This window comes from Symphalangus syndactylus, chromosome 12 (assembly GCF_028878055.3).
Source record: "Symphalangus syndactylus isolate Jambi chromosome 12, NHGRI_mSymSyn1-v2.1_pri, whole genome shotgun sequence".
Lineage (NCBI taxonomy): Eukaryota > Metazoa > Chordata > Mammalia > Primates > Hylobatidae > Symphalangus > Symphalangus syndactylus.
The window spans coordinates 141,127,546-141,152,374 of NC_072441.2; the positions used below are offsets into that span (position 1 = coordinate 141,127,546).

A 24,829-nucleotide genomic window follows, 5' to 3' on the forward strand; every position below is an offset into this window, starting at 1 on the left:
GTCATAAAGTGCTCTCAGAGCCCTGCTTTCTACCGGGACACCTGTGTGGTCCCCTCAGGGAGCTGATCTCACCAAGCATACAGCATCCCAATTCTGTACTGTACACGCTCAGCTCCTGTACCTGTACACACAGAGCATTTCAGGATAGGCTTGCTTCAGTACTTTGCTCAGCTGTGTTCTCTCTTGTCTCTGCAGTTCTGAATGACATCATCTCCACCATGTTCAATAGAAAGTTTATGGAGGAATTGTTCAAGCCTCAAGAGCTCTACTCCAAGAAGGCCCTGAGGACTGTCTATGAGCGCCTGGCTCATGCCTCCATTATGAAACTGAACCAGGCCAGCATGGATAAGGTGAGCAGACAGCTGCCTTTGTCATCTTGGTTGCATTTTTTTGTACCTTTTGTGGATGATCATAGACTGGAGTCACATGAGATGATGTATGCAATGGTTCCTTGCAAGAAACAGGCATGTGTAAATACTAGTAGTTGTTGAGTTTCAGAGTGGGAAAGACCTCAGAAATGATCCACAACAACCCCTCTATTGTTTATGTCATTCCACCTGCCCAAAGAGAGTGCTGGGTTTTATTTGTTTGATTTGTTTTGGGTGTTTTTTTGTTTTTGAGATGGGGTCTCACTCTGTTGTCCAGGCTGGAGTGCAGTGGTACAATCATAGCTCATTGCGGCCTTGATCTCCCAAGCTCAAGCGATTCTCCTGCCTCAGACTTCCAAGTAGCTGGGACTGTAAGCACATGCCATCACACTGGCTAATTTTTTTTTTTCTTTTTTTTTCAGATGGAGTTTCGCTCTTGTTGCCCAGGCTGGAGTGCAATGGCGTGATCTCGGCTCACCACAACCTCTGCCTCCCGGGTTCAAGCGATTCTCCTGCCTCAGCCTCTCAAGTAGCTGGGATTACAGGCATGCGCCACCAAGCCCAGCTAATTCTGTATTTTTAGTAGAGACAGGTTTCCTCCATGTTGGTCAGGCTGGTTGCAAACTCCCAACCTCAGGTGATCCACCCGCCTTGGCCTCCCAAAGTGCTGGGATTACAGGCGTGAGCCACTGCGCCTGGCCACACTGGCTAATTTTTAAATTTTTGTAGAAATGGGGTCTCACTTTGTTGCCGAGGCTGGTCTCGAACTCCCGGGCTCAAGCAATCCTCCTGCCTCAGTCTCCCAAAGTGCTAGGATTACAGATGTGGGCCAGTGCACCCAGACAAGAGTGCTGGCTTTCATGCCCATATTTATGAACCCCAGGAATACATGCCTTAACACAATAAAAGCACTCAACCCTGACTGAGCATGGTGGTTCACCCCTGTAATCCTAGCACTTTGGGAGGCCGAGACAGGCGAATCACTTGATGTGATTCAGTCTGGCCAACATGGTGAAACCAGTCTGGCCAACATGGTGAAACCCCATCTCTACTAAAATTACAAAAATTAGCTGGGTGTGGTGGCACGCACCTGTAATCCCAGCTACTCAGGAGGCTGAGGCAGGAGAATCACTTGAACCCGGGAGGCGGAGGTTGCAGTGATATGAGATCACACCACTACACCCCAGCCTGGGCAACAGAATAGGACTTCATCTCAAAAATAAATAAGTAAAATAAATAAAAAAATTTTAAAAAGCACTCAACCCTAAAACTTTAATTCTGCTTCATTCTTCACAAATCTCAGCTCTGCAATGTAGAAACCAGATATTTTTTAGAGCAAGTTCAAAAACAGTCTTTACTCATAATGTGAACTTATCTGTTTCTTTGGGAAACTAAGTATTGGGATGCTGTGATTTTTTAAATAATAATTCCTTTAAGAATATATCTACCTCTGAATAATAATGATAATAATAATAATAATAATTCCACATAAATAAATGGCAGAGGACAGACAAGTCCGTTTAGAAGAATTCCAAATGATTTATATAGACACTCTGTCTTCAGGGAGGGAGAGTGTAACTCCTCCTCCCTAGGTGGGGGCTGCACTTCAAAGAGTACAGTAGGGAAAGGAGGGAAGAAATAATTAGCTTTACAGCAGAGAAACTTGATAAACTACCCCAACCGGATGGTCAAGGTAACATCAACAGTGATGAGTCATGTTGCCAGTATGTACCCTGACATGATATGATGAAAACGGAACTTCACCTCTGTGGTCTTCCTCCCTGAAACTCCAAACCCCAGGCTGACCATAAGAAAAACATCACACAAATACTGTTTGTTGGTCATGCTTACAAAATACCTGACCGGTATTCAAAACTGTCAAGGTCACCAAAGTCAAGGAGAGTCAGAGAAACTGTCACAGCCAAGAGGAGCCCAAGGACAGCGGAATAGAATGTGGTGTCCTGGATGGGATTTCAGAACAGAAATAGGATGTCAGGGAAACTAATGAAATCTTTAAAGTTTGGTCTTTAGTTAATGTAAAATATAATAATAATTCCTTTACAACTTCCCCCACCATGTGAAAGAGGACTACCAGGCACAGTGTCTTGCAGCTCTAATATCAGTGCTTTGGGATTGAGGCCAGGAGTTCAACACCAGCTTGGGCAACACAGCAAGACCAAATCTCTACAAAAAAATTTTAAAAGGCCAGGTGTAATGGCGTATGCCTGTAATCCCAGCACTTTGGGAGGCCAAGGCAGGAGGATCGCTTGAGCCCAGGAGTTCAAGACCAGGCTTGGCAACATAGCAAGACCCTGTCTCTAAAAAAATAGAGAGAGAGAGCTGGGTGCGGTGGCTCACGCCTGTAATCCCAGCACTTTGGGAGGCTGAGGCAGGTGGATCACGAGGTCAAGAGATCAAGACCATCCTGACTAACATGGTGAAATCCCGTCTCTACTAAAAATAAAAAAAAATAAAAAAAATTAGCCTGGTGTGGTGGCGGGCGCCTGTAGTCCCAGCTACTCGGGAGGCTGAGGCAGGAGAATGGCGTGAACCTGGGAGGCAGAGCTTGCAGTGAGCCGAGATCACGCCACTGCACTCCAGCCTGGGGCACAGAGCAAGACTCCGTCTCAAAAAAAAAAAAAAAAAAAAATAGAGAGAGAGAAATAAAAATTTTAAAAATCATGATGACTGATGGTGGGAGTTAGATTTGCGGAGTCAGCACTCACTTATTACTGGTACTTAGAAGACTCAGGGAGACAGACTGCCTTTAACTGTGCCCTCTTACCTCTTGCCACTTACCTTTGGGAAAGTTACTTTAACTCGGCCAGGCGCGGTGGCTCATGCCTGTAATTCCAGGACTTTGGGAGGCCAAGGCAGGCAGATCACAAGGTCAAGAGATCGAGACCATCTTGGCCAACATGGTGAAACCCCGTCTCTACTAAAAATACAAAAAATTAGCCGGGCATGGTGGCAGGCGCCTGTAATCCCAGCTACTTGGGAGGCTGAGGCAGGAGAATTGCTTGAACCCGGGAGGCAGAGGTTGCAGTGAGCCAAGGTCGCACCATTGCACTCCAGCCCGAGCAAAAAGAGCAAAACTCTGTCTCAAAACAAAACAAAAAAAAGTTACTTTAACTCTCTGAGGCTTCATTTTCTTATCTGTAAAATGAGGATAATAAATGCTACTTCATCAATTATTAGAATTAAGTGAGAATCATACCTAGGCCTGGCATATAGCTGTTCAATAAATATTAATTATATTTTCAGTTCTGCTTGCTCTTCTCTCTCTGCCTTTAAAAAAGTTTAGAGACTGAGCACAGTAGCTCATACCTGTAATCCCAGCACTTTGAGAGGCCCAGGTGGAAGAATCACTTGAGCCTGGGAGTTTAAGACCAGCCTGGGCAACATAGCAAAAACCCATCTCTAATATTTTTTAACATATTAAAAAAAACCATAGTGAGACCTCATCTCTACTAAAAATTAGAAGAACTAGCTGGGCACAGTGGCACACAACTGTAGTCCCAGCTACTCAGGAGGCTGAGACAGGAGGATAGCTTGAGCAGGAGAGGTTGAGGCTTCAGTGAGCTGTGTTCACGCCACTGTACTCCAGCCTGGGTAACAGAGTGAGACCCCCCTGCCAAAAAAAAAAAAAAGAGAAAAAAAGAAAAGAAAAGAAGAGGAAGTTTAAATTTCCATAGAGGAAAGACACAGAACTTAGAACAAAAAAACTGAGTTTAAGCCTTAGCTCTACCAGTTACTAGCTGTGAGACCCAATTTACTGAATTACTCGGAACTGGCATTCCTTCGTCTTATGCCTGTTTTTATTCTTTATTTCTAGCATGGTTTCCTATATACGAGCACTTAGTGTTTGACAATGATGGCAGAGTCTCAAATCTGTATCTGCAGTATTGTACTTTCCCAACCCCCACGCACACACACCAGGCTATTCCTGTTTTCTGGGGCTTGTTTTAATTTTTTTTTTTTTTTTTTTTTTTTTGAGACAGAGTCTCACTCTGTCACTCAGGCTAGAGTGCAGTGGCACTAACTCGGCTCACTGCAACCTCTGCCTCCCAGGTTCAAGCCATTCTCCTGTCTCAGCCCCCCGAGTAGCTGGGATTACAGGCACGCACCACCACACCCAGCTAATTTTTGTATTTTTAGTAGAGATGGGGTTTCACCATGTTGGCCAGGCTGGTCTCGAACTCCTGACCTCAGGTGATCCACCCGCCTCGGCCTCCCAAAGTGCTGGGATGACAGGCGTGAGCCACTGCACCTGGCCAGCTATTCTGGTTGTATGCCACCTTCTAAGTGGAAATGTTTGGCTGCAGGTAGGAGAAATGGGATTGTGTAGCAGGGTCCTGGCAAGTGCCTTAGAATCTGATAGTCTTGAGGTCAAATATCATTGTGCACTTACCAGCAATGTGAAATTAGGCAAGTTTCCTCATTATTAAACTGGGCTAATACCTACCTCATAGAGTTCTTGTGAAGAATAAATGGGATCGAATGAGGTAATATATATACACGTGCTTGGAACAACACTCAGATGGTAGTTGTTTATCATTTCAATCCTGCCCCAGACATGTCCTTAAGTTAACTGTCCATCTTCTCTCCTGGCTCCTCTGCTCCCACATCCCTCAGACGTCCTTTCCTCCATCAATAGCATCATCTCTCCCCACCCGCACTAGGCTGAAAAGGCTGCAGTCCTTCTGGACGACCCTGATCATCATCCCCCAAATCTAGGCAGTCACCACCCACTGACAGCTTTTCCTTCTAAATATCGCATGATCTTCCTTTCCCTGGCTTCTCCGTCCCCACTGTCTTTTTTCCAGGCCTTCAGTCTGGATTGCTGCAACAACATTTCTTTCATTCATGCCATCAGTAGATATTTATTGTAATCTTTTGAGGAACCAGGTGCTAGCTACTCCCCCTAACTAGTCTCTCCCTTCTGTCACAGCTCATCATTGCCAGATCTCATTCAGTCACCACTTGGATCATGTCAGCTCAGAAAACTTTAACCCCCTAACTTCTACTACATCTAGTCTAAATTGTATTGCGTATCTCCCCAAAAACTTTATTCTATTTTTAATAATTCAGCTTTTATTTTATATTCAGGAGGTACATGCACAGGTTTGTTACATGGGTATATTGCGTGATCCTGAGGTCTGGGGTACAATTGAGCCCACCAGTCAGGTAGTCAGCATAGTACCCAATAGTTAGTTTTTCAACCCTTGACCCCTCCCTCCCTCCCTCCCCATTCTTGCAGTCCCCAGTTTCTACTGTTGCCATCTTTATTTGCCATACTTACCCAACTTTATTACCTGCCATCCCCAACGCAAACTGTCCTCAGGCCATTCTCCTCTTTCTCCCAGAAAAATAACATACTCATTGCTGCCTCCAGGCCCTCACATGTACTGTTTCCCTCAACTGGAATGCCTTTCCTCTGCCCTCAGCCAATTTAAATCCTGCAGCTGCCTGGAGGGCTATGTAAGGCCACTTGTGCCACAAAGCCTGCCTTCACCACTTTGGTCCCCACCAGTTCCTCCCTTCTGATCTTTCATGTATGGTCATACCACACCTATGTGGAGATGGCTTGTTGATATCCACATAGTTCATCATTTAAAATGATTCTTATAAAGTTGTAGAACTCTATACTTGCCACTTGCACACATATTGCCTCATTTATTGCTCTCAGAACCTCTGCAATTGGAAATTAGAGAGTATTTTTTTACAGATGAGAAAACTCAGGCCCAAAGAGGTTAAGAAACTTGGCCAAGGTTATACAATAAGTTAGGAGGAAAGGAGTACTTAAATTTGCATTTTCTTTCTCCAGATCCAGTGCTCACTTTGGGACTCCGCTGCTGCCAATATTATTTCAGACATATCCCATTAACAATACACATCAGGTGACCAGAAATCCTGGTTTGCCCGGGAATGTGCTGGCTTACTCCTGTTTTCCTGGCTTAATTATGAAAAGCACCCATTTTGACTCTGAGAAGTGTCTTGGTTTGAGTGATAGTGATATGGTCCCCCGAGCTGTATGGCAAGCCCAGAGTTGGTTTTCAGTAAATGCTTGACTGAATCACTGTTTGGAGATTTTCACACCTGATTTTGATATGATCCCATTTCTTTTGCTTGTGTGTGGGTTGGCAGCTCTATGACCTGATGACCATGGCTTTCAAATATCAAGTATTGCTGTGTCCCCGACCCAAGGATGTGCTGCTGGTCACTTTCAATCATTTGGATACCATCAAGGGATTCATCCGAGACTCCCCAACCATCCTGCAGCAAGTGGACGAGACTTTCCGGCAGCTGACAGAAGTAAGAGTGCCGTCAGTGTCTCGCCTCTCAGCCCCAGCACTTTTTCTCATCCCTCTGTTAAGAATAGGTAGATTCTATGACAGAGAGAACAGGATGAGGAATGGCAAAGCCTGCCACTCTCCCAGAACATTCTGAAAAGCAATCCGTGTCCATTTTGGTAATATAATAGGGATCATCATCTTATGTCCTCTTACTGATGCTTCACAATTGGAAAAGCAATATACAGAGCATAGCCATTTTCTCCTCACTTCTCTGAAAGGGATTTGGTGGTGGATGTTCTGCTAAATCTTGGGGAACAGGCTCTCCAGGTCTGTGGAGAATGGGAGAGAGGAAGTGCACCCCTGCTCAGGTGTGGGCTAACAGGCTTTGTCACCATGGAGAGGGAGCACTGCTGGTCTCCCTGCTGCCCCTCCTGCCCAGCAGCCCAGTCCTCTCCTTACCTGTCTGGCTCCTGTCCCTGAGCACCCATCTGCCCTGCCTGTGCATACTACTCATTCCGCTTGGAAAGTGAAGTGCTGCTTTCTGCTTGCCTTTGGCAGATATATGGTGGTCTCTCTGCAGGGGAGTTCCAGCTGATCCGGCAGACACTCCTCATCTTCTTCCAAGACCTGCACATCCGAGTAAGTCAATGGGCAGCCCCGGGAACACTCAGGAGCTGCTGTACCAGGGAAACAACCCTGGTAGTCATGAGGGCAGACAAGGACGGAGACTTTGCCCAGTTAGTGATGTCCTCAGGGTTTGCCTCTCTAATGATAAAGATATTGATAATACATCTCAGCAGTTTTTAAATGGACCAAGGAAGACAGTGATGCTGCCATTCTTTTTTGATTACCTTGTGAGTTTCTTGGAAATATAGTTTCTTCTGTTACTTCTCCAGAGGAGATATGCTTTCAAGTCACCAGCCTGATCTCAACTGCAAAACCTTTTCTTGAGCTTTATCCTCCTTGACCTCTCCAGTATCTGACACTGTCGGGAGGCTGCCCCTACTCCATGGAACTCTCACCTTTCCAGGTCTTTCATGGCTCTGTACCATTCTGGGCTTCCCTTCCCTTCCCTCTCCCATCTCAATGCCTTTTACTCCTTCCTCTCCCGCCATCTGTCTCCAAACCTTCGTCCTGTCTCTACCCACCTCCTGCTAATTAGGCATCTCCTTCCTCACCCTTTTGTCTACCAACTCCTCTGCCTATGACTCCTGAGTCTAACCTCTACTCTACCCTGGCCCCACCCCTGCCCTCCAGACTCACATCTCCACCACTTGCTGAAACTTCCCACCAGGATGCCCACCAGTGCCTACAACTTGATGTCTGTAGCTAAACTAATCTCCACAGTTCAGGTGCTGCCCTGACTTTCTCATTTCTTTTGAGGGCACCACCACCATTCTCCTACTCACTTGACTCAGAACCAGAATGTCACCTTTGATTCCCCTTCCCTGATCTTCATCCAATTGCTTCTAAGACCCATAGAGTCAGCCGGGCGCAGTGGCTCATGCCTGTAATCCCAGCACATTGGGAGGACAAGGTGGGCAGATCACCTGAGGTCAGGAGTTCGAGACCAGCCTGGCCAACATGGTAAAACCCCATCTCTACTAAAAATACAAAAATGAGCCGGGCATGGTGGCAAGCACCTGTAGTCCCAGCTACTCAACCCAGGAGGCTGAGGCAGGAGAATTGCTTGAACCCAGGAGGCGGAGGTTACAGTGAGCCGGGATCGCACCACTGCACTCCAGCTTGGGCGACAGAGTGAGACTCCGTCTCAAAAACAAACAAACAAACAAAAATAGAGTCGGCCTTGTCAATATCTACACCCTCTTTTCCTTGTTTCTGAGACAGTGTCTTACTACGTTTCCCGGGCTGGTCTCTAACTCTTGGGCTCGAGTGACCCGCCTCCCTCAGCCTCTCAAAGTGCTAGGATTACAGGTGTGAGCCACCATGCCCTGGCACACCTTCCTCTCCATCCCTGTTGCCACCATCCTGGCTCAGGCCCTCATACTCTTGTGGGCTATGCTTCCCAACTGGGTCCCTCTCCTCCTGCCATGCCTACATGGCCAGGCAATTCTACATCCTAACTTTTAAAAACACATTTTCTAGCCAGGCACAGTGGCTCATGCCTGTAATCCTAGCACTTTGGGAGGCCAAGGTGGATGGATCACTTGAGCCCAGAAGTTTGAGACCAGCCTGGGCAACATGACAAACCCCATTTCTACCAAAAATACAAAATTAACTGGGCACAGTGGTGCGTGTCTGTATTCCCAGATATTTGGGAGGCTGAAGTGGGAGGATCACTTGAGCCCAGGAGGTCAAGGCTGCAGTGAGCCAAGATCATGCTACTAGGCTGGGCGCAGTGGCTCACGCCTGTAATCCCAGCACTTTGGGAGGCCGAGGCGGGTGGATCACGTGGTCAGGAGTTTCAGACCAGCCTGGCCAACATGGTGAAACCCCGTCTCTACTAAAAATACAAAAATTAGCCAAGTGCCTTTAATCCCAGCTACTCGGGGGACTAAGGCAGGAGAATCGCTTGAACCTGGGAGGCAGAGGTTGCAGTGAGCCGAGTTAGTGCCACTGCACTCTAGCCTGGGCGACAGAGCAAGACTCTATCTCAAAAAAAAAAAAAAAAAAAAATCATGCTACTGTGCTCCAGCCTGGGCTGAGACCCTGTCTCAAAAATATAAATAAATAGGCCGGGCGCGGTGGCTCACGCTTGTAATCCCAGCACTTTGGGAGGCCAAGGCGGGCGGATCACGAGGTCAGGAGATCGAGACCATGGAGAAACCCTGTCTCTACTAAAAATACAAAAAATTAGCCGGGCGTGGTGGCGGGCGCCTGTAGTCCCAGCTACTCGGAGAGGCTGAGGCAGGAGAATGGCGTGAACCCGGGAGGCGGAGCTTGCAGTGAGCTGAGATCGCGCCACTGCACTCCAGCCTGGGTGACAGAGCAAGACTCCGTCTCAAAAAAAAAAAAAAAAAAAAAAAAAATATATATATATATATATATATAAATAAATAAATAAATAAATAAAAATAAAAACACATTTCTGAAGCCTGGGTAACATGGTAAAACCCCGTCTCTACAAAAACAAAAATTAGCCAGGCATGGTGGCACATGCCTATAGTCCCAGTTAGGAGGCTGAAATGGGAGGACGGCTGCAGTGAGCCATGATGGATCCATGATTTAGACCAGGTGTCAGAGCAAGACCATGTCTCAAAAAAAAAAAAAAAAAAAATTCGGAGCTTCTGAATTTTGAATCTGTCTCTCTTGGACAGGGCTTTGTTTCTTGCCACGATGTAACCAACTGGTGTGGGAAAGAGGTATGATATGGTAGAACAAGGCCAGGCTCTGGAACCAGACATGTTTCTCTCTCTTTTTTTTTTTTTTTTTGAGACAGGTTCTCATTTTGTTGCCCAGATTGGAGTATGGTGGCACAATCATGGCTCACTGCAGCCTCGATCTCCTGGGCTCAAGTGGCCTTCCACCTCAGCCTCTCGAGTAACTGGGACTACAGGAGCTTGCCACCACGCCTGGCTAATTTTTCGTATTTTTTGTAGAGACAGAATCTTGCTTTGTTGCCCAGGTTGGTCTTGAACTCCTGAGCTCAAGCAATCTGCCTGCCTTGGCCTCTCAAAGTGCGGGGATTACAAGTGTGAGCCACTGTGCCCAGCTTCACCTTTCTCTTTGAATCTCAACTCCAGAGCTGGGCACAGTGGCGAGTGCCTGTAGTCTGAACTACTTGGGATATTGAGGCAGGAGGATCACTTGAGCCCAGGAGTTCAAGACCATCCTGGGCAACATAGTGAGACTCTGTCCTTAAAATAAAATGTTTTGTTTTTGAGACAGAGTCTCACTCTGTCTGGAATGCAGTGGCACAATCTTGGCTTACTGCAACCTCCACCTCCTGGGTTCAAGCAATTCTCCTGCCTCAGCCTCCCAAACAGCTGAGATTACAGGTGCCTGCCACCAAGCCAGGCTAATTTTTGTATTTTTAGTAGAGATGGGGTTTCACTATGTTAGCCAGGCTGGTCTCAAATTCCTGACCTCAGGTGATCCGCCTGCCTCAGCCTCCCAAAGTGCTGGGATTACAGGCATGAGCCACCATGCCCAGCCAAAATAAAAAAATTTTTAATTAAGAAAATGAATCCCAACTATAGGACTAGCTTCATGACCTTGGGCAAATAACTTCTCTTAAGTCTTAGTTTCTTCATCTGAAAAATGAAAATTATAATACCTAATTTTGTTGGGAGGATTAACTGAAACAGCATATGTAACATATATGTATTTGTTTGTACATACACAGAGAGTGCTTCTGGAAGCATATGCAAGAAACTGTTCACAGTGTTGCCTTCCAGGAGTGGGGAACTATATGGAGGAGAGGAGAAGGAGACTGACTTTCCATTATGTATACCCTTTTGAGACCTTTGAGTTTTGTACCTGGGCAAAATAAAATTTGAAAAAGGGGAAGAAATGCAATGTATTTAGTGCCTTATTGTATTTCCCTTCCATGGACAAAGGAAGATAAACAGATTTCAATTCTGATGCCAAATTTTTCTTTTTTTTTTTTTTTTTTGAGACGCAGTCTGGCTCTGTCGCCCAGGCTGGAGTGCAGTGGTACCATCTCGGCTCACTGCGACCTCCACCTCCCTGGTTCAAGCAATTCCCCTGCCTCAGCCTCCCGAGTAGCTGGGATTACAGGTGCACACCGCCACTTCCAGCTAATTTTTTTGTATTTTTAGTAGAGATGGGGTTTCACCGTGTTGGCCAGACTGGTCTCAAACTCCTGACCTCAGGCAATCCACCCGCCTCGGCCTCCCAAAGTGCTGGGATTATAGGCGTGAGCCACAGCGCCCGGCCTTATTTTTAACTCTCATGAGGAATTGTATTTGCTATGGATAAAGCAATAATAACATCAATATAAATTAAGATCTCTGTCATTGATTAAAATAAAAAATATGAAAGTACAAATAAGATTAAGTTTTTCATTAAATTTAAAATAACAATTTTGAAATATTAAAAATTCTGTATCATATTGTTATCAGAGCTGCATATTTGGGTATTATTTTATGGATTGGTAGTAACATAAACAGCCATATTGATTTCCCAGTTCCGACAAGATAACATTCATTATAATGAAAAGGCTTTCAGCTGGGTGCAGTGGCTCACGCCTGTAATCCCAGCACTTTGGGAGGCTAAGGCGGGCGGATCACAAGGTCAAGAGATCGAGACCATCCTGGCCAACATGGTGAAACCCTGTCTCTACTAAAAATACAAAAATTAGCTGGGCGTGATAATATTCTGCCACCAGGCATGATGGCTCATACCTGTAATCCAAGCACTTTGGGAGGCCAAGGCCGGAGGATTCCTTGAGCCTAGGATTTCAAGGCTGCAGTAAGCTATGATCATGTTCACTGTACTCCAGTCTATGCAACAGAGCAAGACTCTGTGTCAAAAAAAAAAAAAAGGCCGGGCGCCATCGCTCAAGCCTGTAATCACAACACTTTGGGAGGCCGAGGTGGGTGGATCATGAGGTCAGGAGTTCGAGACCAGCCTGGCCAAGATGGTGAAACCCTGTCTCTACTAAAAAATACAAAAATTAGCCAGGCGCGGTGGCGGGCGCCTGTAATCCCAGCTGCTCGGGAAGCTGAGGCAGGAGAATCGCTTGAACCCAGGAAGCAAAGGTTGCAGTGAGCCGAGATCATGCCACTGTACTCTAGCCTGGGCGACAAAGCAAGACTCCGTCTCAAAAAAAAAAAAAAAGAGGCCAGGCACCATAGCACACACCTGTAATCCCAGCACTTTGGGAGGCTGAGGCAGGTGGATTGCCTGAGGTCAGGAGTTCGAGACCAGTCTGGCCAACACGGTGAAACCCTGTCTCTACTAAGAATACAAAAATTGGAGGGCCGGGCGCGGTGGCTCAAGCCTGTAATCCCAGCACTTTGGGAGGCCGAGGCGGGCGGATCACGAGGTCAGGAGATCGAGACCATCCTGGCTAACACGGTGAAACCCCGTCTCTACTAAAAATACAAAAAATTAGCCGGGTGTGTTGGCGGGCGCCTGTAGTCCCAGCTACTCGGGAGGCTGAGGCAGGAGAATGGCGTGAACCCGGGAGCCGGAGCTTGCAGTGAGCCGAGATCGCGCCACTGCACTCCAGCCTGGGCAACAGAGCGAGACTCCGTCTCAAAAAAAAAAAAAAAAAAAAAAAAAAAAAAAAAAAAAAAGAATACAAAAATTAGCTGGGCCTGGTGGCACGTGCCTGTAGTCCCGGCTATTCAGGAGACTGAGGCAGGAGAATCACTTGAACCCAGGAGGCAGAGGTTGCAGTGAGCCGAGATCGCACCACTGCACTACAGAGCAAGGTGCTGCCTTAAAAAATTAAAATAAAAAAAAACAGCAGGCAAGAAAGAAGGCAGAGAGACCAGACAGGAGGCTTCTGCAGTGGGGCAGGCAGAAAACAGTGAAGGCCTGCGTGGGGAGCAATAGCTGGGGTGGAGAGGAAAGGCTTGGCAACTGAATAGACATGGGAAGGGTTGAGGAAGAGACAAAGATGGACCCTGTTCTGAGCAGGGGGAATTTGAGGTACATCCTAGGGAACCCGTAGATGGAAATGTGTGACAGGCAATGGGATGGATGGGTCAGGTGCCAGGGAAGGAGCTGGAGTGGAACCTTGAGATCTGGGAGCCATGAGCTCAGAGGTGAGCCCTGGAGTATGGGAGGACACGAGATCACCTGGGAAAGGAAAGGGTGGAGGGAGAAGAAAAGGCCAGCAGAGGGGCTGAGCAAGCAGACAGACTTAACAGTCCTCTCCAGCCACTGGCAGAGTCTCAGGCCAAACACAGGCACACACATGACCTAAATTTGTACATTTCAGATCTACCATGCCATAGTCAACCTCATAAGATTAAGCTAACAGAGGTTCTAGCACATATAAATATTCCCCATTCTCCCTCTAAATTTTCTTTCTCCTTTCCTGTACTCACATCCCTTGGTCACAGAATCTTGAGGTTAAAAATGTCTTAAACGTCATCCAGCAAACCCTCTGACCAAACCAGTTTACACGTTCCCCTGAAAACGTGACTCATACCTGCTCATCTCCATCTCTGAAGTGTCTCTCCACCTACCTTCTTCCTCCAGGCTCAGCTCCAGACCCACAGTCACGCCTGCCTCCCCCCAGACTCCCGGCATGCCAGCAGTCGTTCTCCTCAGCAAGCTTCTATGCACCTGCTATGTAGCATGTCCTGCTTTAAAGTGTTATTTTTCCCCATTTTATGCTTGCGTCCTGTGTCCAAATAGACTTGTAATAATGAGTATTGGCTACCATTTATTGAGCACATAGTCTATGTGTCAGCCTTTGCTTTTTTTTTTTTTTTTTTTTCCAGATGTTGCCCAGGCTGGAATGCAGTGACAAGGTCTCAGCTTAACACAACCTCCACCTCCTGGGTTCAAGCGATTCTCCTGCCTCAGCCTCCCGAGTAGCCAGATTACAGGCACACGCCACCACACCCAGCTAATTTTTTGTATTTTTAGTAGAGACAGGGTTTCACCATGTTGACCAGGCTGGTCTTGAACCCCTGACCTCATGATCTGCCCGCCTCGGCCTCCCAAAGTGCTGGGATTACTGGCGTGAGCCACCGCACCCAGCCGGCTTTACTTTTTATACATTGTCTGATTTAGTTGTCACAGTAACCCACCGAGTTATCTATTATTATTATTACCCCCAGGTTACCAAAGGGAAAACTAATGCACAGAAAGGTTGTGTAATTTCCCAAAAACCCAGAAGTGGCCCGTCCAGTATTTAAGCCTACAGAGTCTAACATCAGTATGCCAAGCTGCCAGCTCAGACATTCTTATCGCTTTGCATTTTCACTGCCTTGCACACAACAAATGCTTATTCTTTCCTTTTTTTTTTTTTTTTTTTGAGACAGAGTCTTGCTCTGTTGCCCAGGCTGGAGTACAGTGGCATGATCTCGGCTCACTGCAACCTCCACCTCTGGGGTTCAAGCGATTCTCGTGCCTTGTCCTCGTGAGTAGCTGGGATTACAGGCATGAGCCACCACACCCTGTAATTTTTTTATTTTTAGTAAACACAGGGTTTCACCGTGTTGGCCAGGCTGTCTCAAACTCCTGACCTCAGGTGATCCACCTGCCTTAGCCTCCTAAAGTGCTAGGATTACAGGCGTGAGCCACCACACCCAGCCTAAGATGCTTATTCCTTTTTTTTTTTTTTTTTTTTCTGAGACTGATTCTCGCTCTGTCGCCCAGGCTGGAATGCAGTGGCACTATCTCGGCTCACTGCAAGCTCCGCCTCCTGGGTTCACGCCATTCTCCGGCCTCAGCCTCCCGAGTAGCTGGGACTATAGGCGCTCGCCACCACGCCCAGCTAATATTTTTTATTTTTAGTAGGGACGGGGTTTCACCGTGTTAGCCAGGATGGTCTCGATCTCCTGACCTCGTGATCCTCCCGTCTCAGCCTCCCAAAGTGCTGGGATTACAGGCGTGAGCCACTGTGCCCGGCCATCTTATTCTTGATTATATTACTAATATAACCTTATAGAATATTAGCGTTGAAGAGATCTTCAAGCTCATCTCTTATTGTACAGATAAGGAAGCCAAGACCCAGTAAAACTGATTAACTGCTACAATCTTTATGAGATTTAATCTGTGAGTGACCGAAACCTCTATACAGAGTACACGAACCTAGGAGAAGGAATAAGTGTAATGTGTTTTCAGTCACCTAACAGACCCTCAAACTTAAATGCCAGCTGGATCCCCCTGCCCCAGCCCCATCCTTCTTTCTAGTCTAGCATGTGGTTAAGGCTCGGGCTCCAAAGTCAGAATCACAGGAGTTTGAATCCTCAGCTCTGCCCCTTACCAGCCGGCTGACCTTGAGGCGTCTTAACCTCTGAGCTGCCTCATGTAGAAAGTGGCCATGTGAGGTTCTTACAGCTCAAGGTCTGCAGCTGCATGGAAAGTAGGCAGGGAACCAAGGAATACGGGCGGAATTTGGAGTCACCTTTGGTTTTGAATTCTGGCCCTGCCTCTTACTGCTCTCTTTGGGCAAGTCACTTCACTCTCTACTTCAGCTTTCTCGTCTTTAAAATGGGGGTAATAAGACTCACCTGGAAAGTTTGCTGTGCTGCTCGAAAGTAGTTCTGTTTGTAGCCGAGCACGGTGGCTCATGCCTGTGATCCCAGCACTTTGGGAGGCCGAGGCAGGCAGATCACTTGGGCTTAGGATTTTGAGCCTGGCCAACATGGCGAAACCCCATCTCTACAAAAAAATATAAAAATTAGCTGGGCACAGTGTCTCATACCTGTGGTCCCAGCTACTTGGGGGGCTATGACAGGAGAATCGCGTGAGCTGGTGGGGCTGAGGTGGCAGTGAGGCAAGATCGTGCCACTGCACTCCAGCCTGGGTGACAAAGTGAGTCCCTGTCTCAAAAAAAAAAATAGTTCTGTTGTTAAAATACAGTTAACTCTGCAAGTGTAATTTTTTTCTCCTTTTTTTTTTTTTTTTTTTTTTTTTGAGATGGAGTCTTGCTGAGTCTTGCTCTGTTGCCCAGACTGGAGTGCAATGGCACGATCTTGGCTCACTGCAACCACTGCCTTCTAGGTTCAAGCGATTCTCCTGCCTCAGCCTCCTGAGTAGCTGGGACTACAGGCGCCCACCGCCACGCCCGGCTAATTTTTTGTATGTTTAGTAGAGACAGGATTTCACCGTGTTAGCCAGGATGGTCTTGATCTCCTGACCTCATGATCCACCCGCCTCAGCTTCTCAAAGAGCTGGGATTACAGGCGTGATCCACTGCACCCGGCCTCTCCCTTCTTATTGTTATAAACTTATAGGTCATGTTCCCAAACCATTACGCACTTTCCACCCTCAGAATATTGATGTCTATGAAAATATACCAAGAAAAATGACAATAAATGTATTTTTTTCCAGGTATCCATGTTTCTAAAGGACAAAGTTCAGAATAATAACGGTCGCTTTGTGTTGCCGGTGTCCGGGCCTGTTCCCTGGGGAACTGAAGTTCCAGGACTCATCAGGTGAATTCCCAACAATGATCAGAGCTATGTTTGGGGTGCTAGGAAATCAGCACGTGGGCCACACACGGAATGCCGCACTGCCGAGCCACTCCCAGTCTGCCTAGCCCTTCTCTTTCTTCAGTAAAACAGCTATTGAAAAAGTCAGGTTCTAATCCCCACCTTGTCGCTTAGTAGAGGGACTTGAGGCAAGTTACCCAGTTCCCCAGGACTAATTTCCTCATCTGTTAAATGGTTACCGTGTGGATGAATAAGACAATAGGGCCGGGCGCGGTGGCTCAAGCCTGTAATCCCAGCACTTTGGGAGGCCGAGGCGGGCGGATCACGAGGTCAGGAGATCGAGACCATCCTGGCTAACACGGTGAAACCCCGTCTCTACTAAAAATACAAAAAATTAGCCGGGCGTGGTGGCGGGCGCCTGTAGTCCCAGCTACTTGGAGAGGCTGAGGCAGGAGAATGGCGTGAACCCAGGAGGCGGAGCTTGCAGTGAGCCGAGATTGCGCCACTGCACTCCAGCCTGGGCGACAGGGCGAGACTCCGTCTCAAAAAAAAAAAAAAAAAAGACAATAGTGCTCTAATGTGCTTACAAAGCAATTGGCACATACATATGCTCAATAAATATTATTATTGTATAATTATTATTATTATTATTACAATCAGCACCTTTATCTTGAAGGAGAGCATGTATTCCTTTTATGTTCTGTAGTACAAAGAATAAAGAAGCCTCCAGGACTACCTAAGCTTGGAGAACATTCCATCATGTCATACTTTGTATTGTAGAATGTTCAACAACAAAGGTGAAGAAGTGAAGAGGACAGAATTCAAGCATGGTGGAAACTATGTCCCTGCACCCAAAGAAGGTTCTTTTGAACTTTATGGAGACCGAGTCCTGAAACTGGGAACTAACATGTAAGCACATTCTTCTCTGAGTGAATTCAAGTCCGAGGGAGGTCACTTCATTTAAAAAAAAAGGGCCGGGCGCGGTGGCTCACGCTTGTAATCCCAGCACTTTGGGAGGCCGAGGTGGATGGATCACGAGGTCAGGAGATCGAGACCACGGTGAAACCCCGTCTCTACTAAAAAAATACAAAAAATTAGCCGGGCGTGGTGGCGGGCGCCTGTAGTCCCAGCTACTCGGAGAGACTGAGGCAGGAAAATGGCGTGAACCCGGGAGGCGGAGCTTGCAGTGAGCCGAGAGCGCGCCACTGCACTCCAGCCTGGGCGACAGAGCCAGACTCCGTCTCAAAAAAAAAAAAAAAAAAAAAAGAAAAAAGAAAAACAGCCAGACTTCTGCTATGAAAATCCCTGCCGACAATAGGAGTAATTTCCCCTTAGGTACACTGCATACAGAGGCCTGACGTTTCAAAGGGCACCCAGGAACGCCAAACATAAGGCAACTTGACAGAATGAAAAGATACATGATGTTCAATAGCCATGCAAGAGAACTAGCCATGGCCGGGCGCGGTGGCTCACGCGTGTAATCCCAGCACTTTGGGAGGCCGAGGCGGGAGGATCATGAGGTCAGGAGATCGAGACCATCTTGGCTAACATGGTGAAATCCCATCTCTACTAAAAATACAAAAAAAATAGCTGGGCGTGGTGGCGGGCGCCTATAGTCCCAGCTACTCAGGAGGCTGAGGCAGGAGAATGGCGTGAACCTGGGAGGCAGAGCTTGCAGTGAGCCGAGATCGCGCCACTGCACTCCAGCCTGGGCGACAGAGCAAGACTCCATCTCAAAAAAAAAAAAAAAGAGAACTAGCCAAAATCTGTGTTGCAGTGGAAATCCAGAAAGACTTAACCGTTCTGTAAATCTGCATGTCTTTTCAGTGATGCGTGTTACTCTTCACAAGAGGAGGCATTGCCACCCAGCCTCCCCAGGTGTTTTTCTTTAGGAAGAAGTGAAATGTGAGTGGTTAACACGCACTCAGTTGCATTCTGTACCCACAACACCTTTCTGGATGTTATTTAATGTCTCAGAATAAAAGCTACCAACTATGCTTACGAGTTAGAGGGAAGTCCATGGAAAGGGGCTGGATAATGTCACCATTTTCTGTTGACACACCAGGTACAGCGTGAATCGGCCTGTGGAAACCCATATGTCTGGATCATCAAAGAACTTAGCCTTACGGACCCAGGTGAGCTGCTGCCTTCCTTGCCTACCCTCACAGCTTCTCTCTAGATACAGAGGTCTACATAAAGAGAGAGGTGAGAATGCTTTAGATTTCGGATCTAGCCAACACTTCCCCTGTTGTGTGCAGTCTTCTCCATTCCGCCTTATGAGTACACAGGTTTTAATTGTAGCTTTTCATGGAGACTTCCAGTGATCTCACTAATTAGGTAATTTTAGGCTCAGCCACCATAATTAAGAGGAACCACACACCAGGACATATGCAGTAGCATAGTACCAGTGCCATTAGGTCCATGATTGCTGACATCAGCACTCGTGTGTATTCTGATCATCAAAACATTTCTTTTTAATGTTTCCCTCTATAGCACTGTGGTAGCTAAGTCAGAGTGGGGGGTTTTAGTTTCTCTGAATTCCATCCTTACAAGTTTTCACTGAACTAGCTCCCAGCTAGCTGTAGGAGAGATCACACAATATTAAATTATTCAGCAAACATTTATTAAACTACTTCTATGGGCTGGGGACCCAGGGACACGAAGCTGATATAGATGTGGTCCCATCCTGAAGAGGCCTGTGGTACCCTGGGAAAGATGGCGAAAGAAACAACTCAAATGAGGTGGAGGAAGGGCTGGCTGGGGATCCTGAACAAAGTGCTGTGCCAGAGGAATTCATGTCTGTCCAGTGGACAGGGATCACAGGGATCAAGAAGGCATTTCAGTATTGAAGTGGGGCTCTAGAGTAGGTAAACTATGAAACAGCAGAGAGGGAGAAATGGGCACACGGACCAAGGTGACAGAGGGGCAAGAGTGTTCCCGGGAGGAGGGTGGCAGTGTCTCCCACGAGGCTTACGTAATGGATCACAGCATCATGGAGGCTTGCTGGCAGAGACTCGCCTGGACAGGGACACTGGGGCCTGACCAGGAAGGGGCATAAAAACTATTTGGGCTTTGTTCTTTCGACAGGAGGCAGAGGGGTTTGTTTCAAGCCAGGGAGAAATGAGACGAAAACTGCATTTAGGTAACTGGTGGTGGCATGAGGGCAGAGGCAGAACAGGGGAGGCCAGGCTGGAAGGAAAAGAGGGGTGCAGGATGAGGCAGGGTGAGGACTGTGAGAGTGGGGAATGGACTCGAGGATGTGTTCCTGGCCGTCACCACCTGAGGGCAGTGTGGCAGCGCCTCTGGAAGGAGACGGGACTGAGGCGACTTGTAAATGCTGAGGGAACCTGATGGACAGGAAAGGAAGCCATACACTTCACCTTCAAGGAGGAAGGTAGTGAGAGGAGAAGTGTGGATCCCTGGGGCTTCCACTCTTGCGGACAGTATGAAAATCTCTGGTTTGCAAAGTTGCTACATTCCCTCTGCTTCTGATGTGATTGTTTTTCTTTTGGTTAAGCCTGCTGTCTATGCTTCATTTGGACCCAGAAATAATTTAAATAGCAATTGTTTCACCTTATTTTATAATACCTACCTGTGTCTCTGAGGTTTTAGCAGGAAATGTGATTGCCTTCATGTGGCTAAAAATCATGCAACTGTTTCTGCAGGAAAGCATTGCTCCAAACCCTCTTGCTAAAGAAGAGCTGAATTTTTTGGCCAGGCTGATGGGAGGGATGGAGATTAAGAAACCCAGTGGCCCTGAGCCCGGATTCCGGTTGAATCTCTTTACCACCGATGAAGAAGAGGAGTATGTTTTAAACCTGTTTCATTAAAGACATAAAAATCCTAAGCGTGACAAGAACACAGAATGACTATTACAAACCAGTAGCACTTATAAATATTTGTGTAAATATCACAAATAAAATACCAACAAATTTAATAACCTAGTTAAATAGCCCACCAGGATGAAATGGCCTGAAACTTCTGGAGTCATTCAAAAAAAGAGATGGGGCCGGGAGCGGTGGCTTATGCCTGTAGTCACTGCACTTTGGGAGGCCAAGGCAGGCGGATCACAAGGTCAGGAGGTCGAGACCATCTTGGCTAACATGGTGAAACCCCGTCTCTACTAAAAAAAAAAAAAAATACAAAAAATTAGCTGGGTGGCCGGGCGCAGTGGCTCACGCTTGTAATCCCAGCACTTTGGGAGGCCGAGGCGGGCGGATCACGAGGTCAGGAGATCGAGACCACGGTGAAACCCCGTCTCTACTAAAAATACAAAAAAAATTAGCCGGGCGTGGTGGCAGGCGCCTGTAGTCCCAGCTACTTGGAGAGGCTGAGGCAGGAGAATGGCGTGAACCCAGGAGGCGGAGCTTGCAGTGAGCCGAGATCGCGCCACTGCACTCCAGCCTGGGCGACAGGGCGAGACTCCGTCTCAAAAAAAAAAAAAAAAAAAAAAAAAAAAAATTAGCTGGGTGTGGTGACACGCGCCTGTAGTCCCAGCTATTCGGGAGGCTGAGGCAGGAAAATCACTTGAACCCGGGAGGCAGAGGTTGCAGTGAGCCAAGACCGCGCTATTGCACTCCAGTCTGGGAGACACAGCGAGACTCTGTCTCAAAAAAAAAGGAAAAAAAAGGCCGGGCGCGGTGGCTCACGCTTGTAATCCCAGAACTTTGGGAGGCCGAGGCGGGCGGATCATGAGGTCAGGAGATCGAGACCACGGTGAAACCCCGTCTCTACTAAAAATACAAAAAAAAATTAGCCGGGCGTGGTGGCGGGCGCCTGTAGTCCCAGCTACTCGGAGAGGCTGAGGCAGGAGAATGGCGTGAACCTGGGAGGTGGAGCTTGCAGTGAGCCGAGATTGCGCCACTGCACTCCAGCCTGGGTGACAGAGCGAGACTCTGTCTCAAAAAAAAAAAAAAAGGAAAAAAAAGAGAGATGGTGTGATGGTGCGCACCTGTAGTCCCAGCTACCCAGGAGGTTGAGGCAGAAGGATTGCTTGAGCCCAGGAGTTTAAGGTTAAGCAAGCTGTGGTCGTGCCACTGCATTCCAGCCTAGGAGAGAGAGCAACATCCTGTCTCTAAAAAATGATAATAAAGAAAACAAAAAAAGAGTTATAATGTTTTACTTATCAGAGCACAGATGTATAAGCAGTGTTAGAAGCCAGGATGACCAGATTAAGACAGTGTGTTAAGAAACCAGAGTGAGGTTGGAGCTTGATTTCCCTGTACTAGACAGTATCACCCAAAACCAACAGCAAGAGTAAATCACCCACGGTGACTTATGGTGCTTTACAGTTTACAGAGCACTTTTGCATGCATTGTCTCACATGATCCTCCTCAAAACCAAGTGTTTGGCGGAAGTGTCACCTTTCATTGAACTATTAATAACTTCTTTTGTTTACTTCTGTGTGACAGGTACTATGTAAAGTCCTGGGGATGCAAAGATGGAGTGTAAGACCTAGAGCCTGTCCTCAGGAAGCCCTCAGCTTAGTGGGAGAGTGAACATGTACAGATATAAGTTATTTCAGTGCCGTGTCATGAATGCGCTAATTGAGGACAGTGACTGACTGCACTGGCAGATTGAAGGAGCTGGCATTTGATCTAGGTCTTGGAGTCTGCCAGGCAGAGGAAGGAAAGACACATCCTTGGCAGGGCTTATAATGTGCAAAGTCACAGAGACATAAAAGAACTTGACTTTCTAGATCGTAGGGTACATTGGTGGGAGATGGGGTAGAAAGTTTAAGAGAAATGGCAGAAGATGAGGCAGAAAAAATAGGTTGCCAACTGATCAAGAGCCAGTTTGCCATGCTGGCAGGGACAGAACCCTAACCTTGCACCCATTTTCTTCACCATCTCATTTAGACAAGCAGCGCTAACCAGGCCAGAAGAGTTATCCTATGAAGTTATCAACATACAAGCCACCCAGGTACGTACAGGGGATTACACAGGGTCCAATCTTATTCCCTTCCTCATCTTTTTTTTTTTTTTTTTTTTGAGACAGAGTCTCACTCTGTCACCCAGGTGAAGTGCAGTGGCTCGATCTCAGCTCACCGCAACCTCCACCTCCCAGGTTTAAGCAATTTTCATGCCTCAGCCTGCCAAGTAGTTGGGATTACAGGTGCCCGCCACTATGCCCAGCTAATTTTTTTTTTTTTTTTTTTTTGTATTTTTAGTAGAGATGGGGTTTCACCAAGTTGGCCAGGCTGGTCTTGAACTCCTGACCTCAAGTGATCTGCCCGCCTCAGCCTCCCAAAGTGCTGGGATTACAAAGGTGAGCCACCATACCCAGCCTCCCTTCCTCCCTTCCTCATCTTATATAACGTTGAACTTCAGAGACCCTCTTTTTCAAGCAGGATTCAGACTACAATATAGCTGTTAAGTGCTGTATTGTCATTCCCCCTGCTCAAATTAAAGTTGTTTCTTAACTATACCCATCTGCTATTCTGTAGCAGCCAGGGATGCTTTGTCACATACATGCTGATTAAGAAAAAAAAAAAATAGACCCTCTTCTCTCTGATCAGCTTATAACTACAGTCCCTTTTCTGACAAACAGGTGTGCAACTGAAACATACCAGTCGTGGGACAAAAAACTAAGTGCCTAGTGCACAAAGAGGCGGGCTGCCAGCACAGCCTCTTCATGCCCTTTTACCTCTCATTTCCCTCATAGGACCAGCAACGGAGCGAGGAGCTGGCTCGAATCATGGGGGAGTTTGAGATCGTGGAGCGGCCAAGGCCGAGCAGCAGCAAAGGGGACGATTTGCTTGCCATGATGGACGAGTTATAGCTGTTCTGCCCAGGTGTCCTCTGCCCCCAGGGAGAGGCTGCTGGATGGTGACCCCTGGGGAATGCCCCATGGCCCAGAATGATGCTGCTAGTTTTCTACTGAGTGAAGCCATTACGTCTAGTTCTTGTTTATGTTGTAAGGAACTGTGTGAGTCTCCTTGGGGAGCACGCACTCTTGAAGGCACACACACACACATATTTTCAGTGAAATATATTCTGACTTTTAAACTTGACCTTTCCCATTTTATTCTTAATTCTGTGGCAACCACTGAAAGCCTCCTGAGCCATAGGTTTGAGCCCCAGAGTGGGTAAGGGGTCACCCCTACTGTCATTTTCAGGATTACTATTTCAGCTTTCCTGTGGGGATCTACAAAAAACATTAACAAAATCCTCGGCTTTCTGGGATATATTCTGCCTGTAGGCAAGTTGGAAATCAATGACTGTTCAAGGCAGTTGCCATAAACAGTGAGGGCTCAGTGTAAAAGACCCTCTTCTCCATGGCTCACTAGGAACTGTAACCTCAGAGGAGGAGTAAGCAAGGCTGTGACGGGGAACACTCAGCTGGCCCCAGGCAGGACATGCCAGCATCTGTACTTCCCACATGTCTATCTATTCATGCGGTGTCAGTTTATCCCATACTGACATGTATACCAAGAGAATATTTTCTTCTTTTCAGCATGACATGTACTCCTTACCCCCAGGATCTTCCTCTACCCCTGAGTGTACTTTGCCTTCTAAAGACACCCAGCATAGGCCGGGCGCGGTGGCTCACGCCTATAATCCCGGCACTTTGGGAGGCTGAGGCGGGTGGATCACGAGATCAGAAGATGGAGACCATCCTGGCTAACACGGTGAAACCCCGTCCCTACTAAAAATACAAAAAAAATTAGCCGGGTGTGGTGGCAGATGCCTGTAGTCTCAGCTACTCTGGAGGCTGAGGCAGGAGAATAGCATGAACCTGGTAGGCAGAGCTTCCAGTGAGCCTAGATCGTGTGCCACTGCACTCCAGCCTGGGCGACAGAGCGAGGCTATGTCTCAAAAAAAAAAAAAAGATACCCAGCAGGATGCACTGTGACATCGGTATCCTCTGCGTCACCGTGAGTCACCAAACAGCATCCTAGATTGGGTGCGTGGGAGGCACATGCGGTATGCCCCTTTCCCTTCCGCATTCTAGCTGAGCCGCTTCCCTGGGCAGGAGCAGACTTTGCAGGATGCAGCAGGAGGCCAGGTCTCACTGGAATCCATGTAAAATGTCTCCAGCCAGGGCTGCCCTTACTGCTTCAGAAAGGCGCAGCAGCCCTCTGCCATAGGCTCCCTCCCGGGACTGAGTAACTGGCAGG

General features: G+C 47.3%; 1 protein-coding gene and 1 non-coding gene across 8 annotated transcripts in view; both read left to right on the forward strand.

Moving 5' to 3' along the window:
* OSCP1 (organic solute carrier partner 1) overlaps positions 1-23,720 on the forward strand; it is a 34,689-nt gene extending 10,969 nt beyond the window's left edge. For 2 of the 7 annotated variants that reach the window (XM_055254593.2, XM_055254595.2), the window contains 10 exons: positions 196-350; positions 6,516-6,683; positions 7,223-7,303; positions 14,047-14,076; positions 16,610-16,713; positions 17,491-17,619; positions 18,776-18,845; positions 20,376-20,515; positions 22,569-22,632; positions 23,374-23,720. In XM_055254593.2, the coding sequence (XP_055110568.1) occupies positions 196-350; positions 6,516-6,683; positions 7,223-7,303; positions 14,047-14,076; positions 16,610-16,713; positions 17,491-17,619; positions 18,776-18,845; positions 20,376-20,515; positions 22,569-22,632; positions 23,374-23,490 (1,058 nt within the window). In that variant the 3' untranslated portion in view covers positions 23,491-23,720. Of the gene's footprint in view, positions 1-195; positions 351-6,515; positions 6,684-7,222; positions 7,308-10,972; positions 11,134-14,046; positions 14,077-16,609; positions 16,714-17,490; positions 17,620-18,775; positions 18,846-19,797; positions 19,853-20,375; positions 20,516-22,568; positions 22,633-23,373 lie in introns of those variants that run through there. The other 5 variants (XM_055254596.2, XM_055254594.2, XR_010117721.1 and 2 more) reach the window with 4 other exon arrangements.
* Positions 23,054-23,182, forward strand: LOC129469296 (small nucleolar RNA SNORA63). Its single transcript, XR_008652985.1, has one exon. It is a non-coding gene; the product is annotated as a small nucleolar RNA SNORA63 (small nucleolar RNA).
* Positions 23,721-24,829: the final 1,109 nt, after the last annotated feature.